Source organism: Aphelocoma coerulescens, chromosome 4, assembly GCF_041296385.1.
Source record: "Aphelocoma coerulescens isolate FSJ_1873_10779 chromosome 4, UR_Acoe_1.0, whole genome shotgun sequence".
NCBI classification, from domain to species: domain Eukaryota; kingdom Metazoa; phylum Chordata; class Aves; order Passeriformes; family Corvidae; genus Aphelocoma; species Aphelocoma coerulescens.
Genome location: NC_091017.1, coordinates 15,126,350 through 15,135,987, shown reverse-complemented (window position 1 = coordinate 15,135,987; position 9,638 = coordinate 15,126,350). Strand labels below are relative to the sequence as shown.

Below are 9,638 nucleotides of genomic sequence, written 5' to 3'. Positions count from 1 at the left end.
CGCAGATAGTGGGAGAACTGAGTGAGCGAGGAGAAGAGGTACAAAGGCCGCAGGGGAAACCCGAAATGTTTTTATTAACTACAGCGAGGAAAGGTCTGGGAGATGACGCCTGTGCCAAGAACAACCACGTTACGTTTCGAGGACGAGGACGATCCCGACTCCAGCCCGCCCCGCTTCAGCTCCGGCGCGGAGCGCCTGAGGCCGCCCCGCATGCGCAGGGCCGCGTGACCCCGTCCGGTCCGCACCGGGGCGGCGCCAAGATGGCGGCGGCGCTGCTGGCGCGGCTGTGCCGGGGCCCCTCCGGGCTCCGGGGCACCCCCGGGCTCCGCGCCGCCCGCCCGCCCCTCGCCGTCTCCGCCGCCGCCGCCCCGCCGCTGCTGCTCCGCCGCTCCGCCGCGCCCCCGGGGCCGCGCAGCTTCTCGGCGGCCGAGCTGGTGCGCGCCGCGCCGGCCCCGCTGCAGCCGTACCTGCGGCTCATGCGGCTGCACCAGCCCACCGGTGAGCGTGGCGGGGAAGCTCAGGGCCCCGTGCACCCCGTGGGCTCCCGTTCCCCGCTGAGCCCGCCCGCGGGTTTTGTCTCCCCGCAGGGACGTGGCTGCTGTACCTACCGTGTACCTGGAGCATCGGGCTGGCGGCCGCGCCCGGCTGCCTCCCGGACTGGCGCATGCTGTCCCTGTTCGGCGTGGGAGCCGTGCTCATGCGAGGGGCCGGCTGCACCATCAATGACATGTGGGACCGCGACTATGACAGACAGGTAGAGAGCGGTGGAGCAAGGCTGCTGACACGAGCGTGTCAGGACAAGGGGGAATGGCTTCAAACTGGAAGAGGAGGTTTAGATTAGATATTGGGAAGAAATTCTTCTCTGTGAGGATGGTGAGGCATTGGAACAGGTTGCCCAGAGAAGTTTTAGATGTCCCATCCCTTGAAGTGTTCAAGGCCAAGTTGGATGGGGCTCTGAGTAACTTGGTCTAGTGAAAAGTGTCCCTGCCCACCGCACGAGGGTTGGAACAAGCTGGTCTTCCAGCCCTTCTGTGATTCAGTGAACCAAGCATGTGCCCACTCATCTTCATGATCACGGAATTAACAGAATTTTCAGGCTTGGGAGGGACCTCGGGGGATGATCTAGTTCAACCCCCTTGCCAAGGCCAACTCACCCAGAGCAGGTTACACAGGAATGCATCCAACTGCGTTTGGAATGCCTCCAGGGAGGGTGACTCCACTTAACAGATGCTGTTTATTCTTAGCCAGGCACAAAGGATTTTGAAGGCACTAAAGTACACGAACATCACCAGTGATTCCTTGCTGAGTACAGGCCCCAGGTTCAGGAATTCCTCCATGTTTCTATCTGAGATGCACACAATTAATCTAAGTTTCCTCCAAAAATAGTAGAAATTATTTTATTTTGTATAACATTTCTCTGTCCAGGACTGTAATAAATCTTCTGGAATACTCACCTCTGTGTCAGATAAAATACATGCTGTTGTCAGCTGTAGGTAGTACTTGAAAAAGCTTATTTCTCAACCTTGTTTTGCATGACAGAACAAAACAAGTAACGCTGTTTTGCTATACTTGATAGTTACAACCTACCCAAGGACCATTTTTTTTTTTTCCTTAATTTTAGGAGCAGTGTTTCCTTGTATTGTTGTATTGTTAATTTTGGCTTTTCAGAGTATCATGCCCAACCCTGAGCTAATCTCCTTCTGTTATGTTGTATTTTTCAATTATCTCCCATTTGTTCAGAAGAGGGAAATAAGCAAAAGGCAGTGCCCAGTGTCAGATTTTGAAATGCACACAGGTGCAGGCTTGGAGGAGAATGTCCTGGTGATGCGTCACTGTTTGTTCGTCCTGTTTTCTGTTCCTGTATTGTTCCTCTGGTTTTGGGGTTTGGGTTTCGGCCATGCAAGACACAGAATATCCAATCATATGAAGTTCTTACTACAGCACTTGTATTTGTGCTGTTGGGAAGGCAGGCAATCAGGATGGGATTTGTGGCAGCTTTGGATGGTTTAGGGTTTGGAAGATGTTAACAACTACATATGCTAAACAGATTTGATGTGGGGATGTGATAAGTAAGAGGGAATTTCAGTATAATGATTTAAGTTATGTATTATGTGTGGTTAGATGGAAAGTTTTAAAAATTGCCTTCACAGCTTTTTCTGGAGTACCTTAAAGGGCTGCCTTCAACACAAGTGCCATAGAGGCAAGGCCAGGCCAAGAGCAGGATGTTGGCTGGTGTAGGTGATGGTGGTTTGTGATTTAGATTTCGTGTTACTGATTACTTGGGGGATGTTTTCTTTAAGTGAAACATCCCATGTTTGGTTGCACTGTGCAGTGGAATTGGTCACAGATATATTAGGTGTGTGTTTAAACTGCAAAAGCAGTATTTGGTGTTTAACATAACCGGATGGCAGGGGGGAGAGCAAGCTAAAAGAGTATATTTAAATTCACATTATTAAAGCATAGGCAAGGCACTTTATATGTACATAATATTCTGTAAAAAGTTGGCTTTTGAACCTGTTTGAATGGACTTGACACCATTTTCATTGACATGCACAATTTCACGGAATCATTAGGGTTGAAAGGTTCCTCTGGAGATCATCCAGTCCCACCCCCTGCCAAGGCAGGGTCACCTGGAGCAGGTCACACAGGAACACATCCAGGTGGGGTTGGAATGTCTCCAGAGAGGGAGACTCCACCACCTCCCCAGGCAGCTGTTCCAGGGCTCTGCCACTCTCAGTGTGAAGAAGTTCTTCCTCATGTTGAGGTGAATTTCAGTCATTTGGGGTTTTTCGGCATTGGTCACCTTTGGCAAGTAGCTCACCATTCATTTATTTTAACATTTTTTCTGATTTTTTTTTTTCTTACAGTTTACTTATATGATTTCTTGTTCCAGACAGAGTTTCTAAACTCCACTGTATCCCAAATAGGATGAAATTAATCGTCATTTCACAGCTATTAACTCCACATCAATAGGACTGGATTCTGAAAATGCCATTAGAGAGAAACAAAAGTCAGCAACAAAATTAGGGCCCTTTCATTTCTCCTCAGAAAATAGGAAACAAAACATTGTAAAAACAATGTAACAAACAAAAATTGCCCATCACTTGCAGATGTACCTGGTGGTAATACTATTTCCATTTTTTAGGTTGCAAGGACAGCAAGCAGACCCCTGGCAGCTGGAGATATCTCCACTTTTCAGTCCTTGGTTTTTCTCGGGGGACAGCTCAGCCTGGCACTCTGTGTACTTCTGTGTCTGAATTACTATAGGTGAGGTATGAGTTATCTTTTGGTTTTTAAAGGCTGGTTCTGGGTCCTGGGTTAAGCACAGAGATTTTGAGCAGAAAAGGTGTTGGGGTCAGAGGGAGGAGGTTATTAGTCATGGAATTGTAGTTGAAAGGAAAAGAATTAGTTCAGTACCATGTACAGATCCTGTAATGCTGCACTACATCTTTCGATCTTTAGCCTGGCAAACAATAATCCTTTTGGTACTTTCCACAGTATTATTCTGGGAGCAGCCTCTTTATCCCTTGTGGTTACCTACCCTCTGATGAAGAGAATAACATACTGGCCACAGCTAGTTTTGGGTGAGATGGAAATATTTTTACTGTTTTTTTTATTTCAGCTGTAGTTTTTGGAGTGTTTTACAAATTAATATTTGAGCTTTAGCAATCAGATTTTTTAAAACTTTATATCAAAATAGAAATAACTTGTAGATAAAGCTCTGTTGTGCCACAAGCTTCTTCATTTATATCAGGCATCAGAGTTGATGTGTGGCTTTAGATGTTTTTTTTTGTTAGAAATCAGTTCCTTGTTTTGATGGAGTGATAGGAGGAAGAAAAGTAGGGAGGAAATAAATATAAGTCATTTAAGAATGAGATATGGTTTTGGGGTTATTTCAATACCCTTCTTAAATACAGATTTGTCTGTACAGCATTTCAGTCTTCAGCTTCTAAAATAACTCCTAGACAGATACCAATGGTGCTTGTATTTTAGGCTAAGCTACTAAAACATATCTGTGTATATTGGCTTTCATATTCCAGCTGTCTTCAGGGGTTTTTTTTTACCAAAATTGTTATTTTCAGCCCAGAAGTACCATAGTTGGCTGCTGTGTACTGTTCTGCAGCCAGTTATGCTGACATCTTTTGTTACACTGACATCTGAGCATTTTACCTTCAGACCTGTCGTTTGAATATTCTGGAATAGTTCTGTGCAAATGTTGCCCTACACTAATGAAGTCAAATTTAAATTAGGGAAAAATGTGTGGTATATGTATTTTTCCTCGTATGTCCAGAGTATTTAATGTCAAATAGCTTATATTTATTACCTGTCTGAAAATAAGCAGTAGAAAAATAGAGATGCCAGTATTATACAAAAAGCTGCTGATACAATACACCCTCAAATAAATAATATTCAATTGCTGCTGGCATTCTTCTAACTTTTTTATTTTTTCAATTCTCCTGATGTTTTTAGGACTTACATTTAATTGGGGAGCCCTTCTTGGCTGGTCTGCCATCAGAGGGTCGTGTGAGTGGTCTGTGTGTTTGCCCTTGTACTTTGCTGGAGTCATGTGGACACTGGTGTACGACACCATTTATGCACATCAGGTAGGGTAACAGTGAGACATTCCAGATGCCTGTGTTTAAACACACAAGTTTGCGTGTGTCATTTACAAGTTCATTGTCAAATAGCAGAACTAACCTCTTGCAGTTCTTCACCTTCAGCTGAGCTGAAGCAGCACCAAATAAGTCTCAGCCCTTCAATATTTTATTGCTGTTTGCCAAGGTTTTACAAATCAGGTGGAAAGATGGAAGTAAAATGCCCTTTGTACTCTCACACTTTCATATTGTGTAAATAACTTTGATGTTGGTATTAACTCTCGGCTGCTAAAGTAGCTCTAAGACCAACCTTCTAGTTTAAATTTTAATGTGGGAACCTACAACTGCCCTTAAATTGGGTTCCTAGTAAGAAGCATTAGAAATTTAAGCAAGTCCCCCATTTTTATTTTTCTTATGAAGTGGCATTGGATTATGGATTTTCTTCTAATTCATCCTTTCATTTCAGGATAAGAGGGATGACATCATGATTGGTGTGAAGTCAACTGCATTGCAGTTCAAGGAGGACACAAAGCAGTGGCTCAGTGGCTTCAGCCTGGCCATGCTCCTGAGTTTGTGTGTGGCAGGGATGAATTGCAATCAAACCTTCCCGTATTACTCGGCTGTGGCTGCCATAGGGGCTCATCTAGCACACCAGGTTTGATGGATTTATTTATACTTTTTCCATGTAGAAGTTCTTACTAAGAAGTCAGAGTGCTTTTCAACCCCCATCAATTCATGAGCTACCCATGAAAAACAATTCCTGTAAAGAGAACTGAAGTCTTCTGGCAATAAGCTTGGTCCTCTTAAGTACCTTTTGCAGACCTTTTGGTTGAAGAGCTCTTCAGTCCTGACCACAAACAGTGGAGCACTGCTTTCAGTCTGTTACAATCAACAGAAGTGCACACATTAAGTTGTGACCTCAAGGAAATGCTTTTCTCCTCACTCCAGCAGCAGCTGCTGCTAGATCCACCTCAGTAAGCTACAAAGTACTGTGGTGTTGACTGTTCTGATTCGGCTCTTGCAGTGTCTGGCACATATAATAGCAGATGTTAATATTATAATTTTGTGTTAATTGACAGTTCTAGCTCAGAGTTCTTTTTATAGCAGAGGACAGTTCAGTTCAGTCTTGTAGTTGCAGTAGTTTAGAAATTTTTATGCATAACAGAAAGAAAGAAATTAGCTTTTTTAGTAAAGGATGCAGATAGGATCTTGTTACCTTGTTCTTTCTGAATCCTAACAGCTGTGTTACACAGTCTTGTAGTAAGTGACAGGTCAGTTCTCTTCAAAAATTAATTGCTGGTCTTGATAGGTAAATGGTGGCAGAGGTTGTGTATTGCAAGTAGTAAAACCATTGCCAGTCTAAAGCAGTTCAATGTGTGGTAATGTGGGACTTTTTAAAGCATGTTGGTCGTATGTTGCATTTTAATGCTCATGCATGGATATTAAACTTATATCTGAGTAAGGGAATTCTTGTGGTGATGTACTCTGGCACTCAGCTGCTGTTTTCCTAGCAACTGTGCTTGGAAATGTATGAGGGAAAGAATACTACATCCACTGCATGATCATTTGCAGTTTGAATTGTCAGTGAGGCTTTATGCCGTGGTTTTGGCATGAGTGGAAACCACTTTTCAAAATCTTTATAAGGGAGGATGCAGACCTAATGAGTGTAATTGATGGAGAATTCACAATTGTGTGGACTGCCAAAGTCACAATAGAAGAACTGTTCTGTGTACCATAGAGTAGCTTCTTTTTGAGTGATTATTTTAATATTAGTCCTGCTTAAATGTTTTCATGCTTACCTTCTTGTTCAGGATTTCTGATCGTGTGCTTAACTGAGTTTAGAAAGCTGAGTAAGATGCTTGAGGACCAGGATTCTTTAATTCACTGAATTTTTGCCTGAGGCAGAGGAATTTGGGTCATGATGATGTCAAATTATATCCCTCTCAAGAAGGGTGCCAACAGAAAAATAGTATCTTTTACTTTCCTTGTGTTTCTGAAAGTATAGCTTGGCTGCTGTTGAGTTCTATGTGTCAGTTCAGTGTTTCAAGTCCCCAGTGTCTGAGGGGCTGACAGGTTGTTAAGGGTGTGGATCACAACATATTTTAGAAGCTTGTGAAGAGTGTTCTTGATGATTTCATCAGGATTCAACCCTGATTTCTTTGTACAACCACAAATAAAGCAGGTTTTCTGGGGTAGGTTTCACTTCTTTCAGCCAAATAGTTTCTGTTTTAGCTTTTTCAAAGGCTGAAGTGCAAGGTTTGAGGTTTTAGGGGCTCCTTCCCTATTAATCTTTTCACTCATTTTGCTCAACATTTCCTCTTGTTATCTTTCTCAAGACTTTGGCACCAAAGTATGGTTTTGGGAATATGTTTCAGTAACTTTGCTCTTGCTATATCTTGTGGGTTTGGTTTTTTTTTTTTTTTACTTTTAGTTGTGACTCACAGCAGAGAGCTGCCATGCTCTCTGGCTGCTGTTGCAGGTGTCCTGGTTCTTGTTTGGAAGGAAATTGCATGAGCTTGGCTAAGAGCAACGGGACTAAACCAGCCCTGTGTGGCAAGGCAGGGCCTGGCACTCCCCTGTGCTTTCCAGTTATCCTGGTTCACTGCTGGCTCTGCAGTGCCTTGTCTGTACTGGAACATAGAACAACACCTTGCAGCAGAGATGGAAAAGTGCATGTTCTGGGGGGCTTATTTTTATTTAAAGCTACATCGAAGAATTAGGTGGCAACCAACTGAGGGAAACCTCAAAGAGATTTATTGACATGCCCAGATATTTTTGCACTTTTAAATATCAAACCAGATACACCAGTAACCAGGCTGTTTATACAGTCTTCCATTGAAATGGCCTGGGAACCATGTTCATATGAGATCCTTGACTTTTCTGCTGTATGTTGAATAAATCTGTCAAACACAGATGCCAGTTATGCAAAAAAAATTTTAAGCACAGAGTATTCCTGTTTCTTGTGGAGGTAAGGGTAAACTTAGGAATTTAAGAATAATTTTTTTAAGCACAGAGTATTCCTGTTTCTTGTGGAGGTAAGGGTAAACTTAGGAATTTAAGAATAATTTTTTGAAGTTGCAGATCATTTTGTGATATGTCAGATATTTATGAGTCTGTAGAATAATAATCCTGTTACGTTACACTGTGCTTTTGCAGATTTACACTTTGGACATGGACAAGCCTGAAGACTGTTGGAAAAAATTTGCTTCAAATCGTACTGTAGGAATTCTGCTCTTCATAGGGATTGTGCTTGGAAATCTGTGGAAGCAAAAAGATTTAAAAAATGTAGGGGAGCCTTCAGAAAACAGATAGTTGAAATCACTATACTGATATTTTAGTACTGTAAGTATTGTAAGAAGAAAAACACTTTTAATATAAGTATAGCTGCTTTATATTGTTTATTTATAAAAGCTGGTGGAAGCATTCTTGTTTCTGAAATCATGCAATTGAGATAATTCTATGATGGAAGTTTTGGTTATATGTCAATAACTTCAATCTGCATAGAAGCTCCAATAAGTGAAGCTCCTCTGCTGGTCCTGTGGTATCAGCAAACTTCTGATAAACCAAGCTCTAGTGTGCAGTGCATGCCACCTCTCCCAGGTGACAGGTGATAAACACTTGGTTGCTCAAAGCTCTGGAGACTGTGAACCCAAGATTTTATATGAAGCAGGTGTCTCTTAGTGACAGCAAGTGTAAAAATGCAAAATGATTTCTGGATGTAAATAAAATCTGGCTGTACATGTTTGATGGTCTGGTTTATTACAAAGGTAGTTCTCAGTTTGAGTTGGAGCTTGCTGTATGGAAGAACTGCAATAACTGTTTTTCTCCTGGGATGTCTAGGAGCAGTCAGGACTCTGAGTGTGTGAGGTCCACAATAAGGAGTCCATAGAGAAGTATTTAAGAAAATTTTCTGCTCTTGCTGTGATTGCTGCAGTGGGTGCTTTCCATGTGAAAAGAACAGGCTTCTGCAAAGTTGCCTGCACAGAGTGAGCTTGTTTGTCAAGAGTGACTGGAACACAGACTAAGGACTGAAAACAAAAACAGTGCAGCCTAGAGCTGTTGCCAAGTGTGTGTGACCAGTGGTTGACCTTGGGCTATAAATTTATCATGCAAACTGTTGACATTTTTTTATTTTTATTTTTTAATTCCACTTGTTTTGACTTATGCCTGCCAGTTTTATTTGTAGTCTTACAGGAAAAACTTGTTATTAGGGGGATGCCTAGAAACAGTAAAAATAGCAAGTGCAGGCCCTTACACAGAAGTTGTTCTTAAATAGGGTTTATATTTTTTGGGGTGGAGAAAGTATTAAGTTGAAGAAAAGCAGTTTAAAAATGAAAAACAATAAGCTTCTGATGAATTATGTGGCATAGCTGCATTTTGTAGAGGGAGAATTTGATGAATCCAACCTAATGTTGAACTTTGTTTATGAGCCATTTACTAGTAATTAAAAAGTCTTGTAAAGTAATTAGTATGGATCAGTTTCTCAGTACTAGTAGTATTAATTTAGAGAGGTGGTGGCAAAAGTTATTAATCTGTTTTTAACATATTGAAGTGTCTTTAAGTAGCTCAGATTTGGGAAGAGCTCATATTTTGTAGTGCCTTTGAACCTTCTGGTGTCCTTTGTCTGATGACTGCTTGTCACAAGTGTTTGTCTTAAAATGAGAGGAAAAAAAAGGGGTAGCTAAATAGAGTATAAATTAAAGTTTCAAAACAGTCCTCATGACCTGAACTTGAAAATAATTTCACATTTTCTGTGGGAGTTTTCCAAATTAATCTTAAAATGCATTTTACACAATTAAGACATAGCTGTATTTTAGGTTCATTGCCTGAAAACCAGAAAGATTTAGATTCCAAGCTGTAATACTGAGGATATTAAATTTGTGAGAATTTTATGATTAATAAACAGAAATAAATAATTTTTAAAGTGCAAAAGAGGTAAAGGCTGAGCTGCTTCCTGGCAAAAACCTTCCTGTTTGGATCTGCTGGCAGGTGTATGTGCATCTCCTCCCTTCATTCCCAAGGTATTCTATTCCAAATCTTCAC

General features: G+C 41.8%; 1 protein-coding gene across 1 annotated transcript; it reads left to right on the top strand.

Annotated features, from left to right (window-relative positions):
• Positions 1-228: 228 nt before the first annotated feature.
• COQ2 (coenzyme Q2, polyprenyltransferase) lies at positions 229-8,339 on the top strand. The gene is made up of 7 exons (XM_069012782.1): positions 229-498; positions 588-754; positions 3,146-3,267; positions 3,499-3,584; positions 4,471-4,604; positions 5,062-5,250; positions 7,752-8,339. Exons 1-7 carry the CDS (start codon positions 261-263, stop codon positions 7,905-7,907), a joined length of 1,092 nt encoding a protein of 363 aa, XP_068868883.1. The 5' UTR covers positions 229-260; the 3' UTR covers positions 7,908-8,339.
• The last annotated feature ends 1,299 nt before the right edge of the window (positions 8,340-9,638 follow it).

Bases quoted from the DNA above. Each gene is read 5' to 3' on its own strand.
- COQ2 (XM_069012782.1), top strand. From the start codon at position 261: ATGGCGGCGGCGCTGCTGGCGCGGCTGTGCCGGGGCCCCTCCGGGCTC. The intron at 755-3,145 runs GTAGAGAGCGGT...TCCATTTTTTAG, and splicing joins ACCGCGACTATGACAGACAG to GTTGCAAGGACAGCAAGCAG. The intron at 4,605-5,061 runs GTAGGGTAACAG...CTTTCATTTCAG, and splicing joins ACACCATTTATGCACATCAG to GATAAGAGGGATGACATCAT.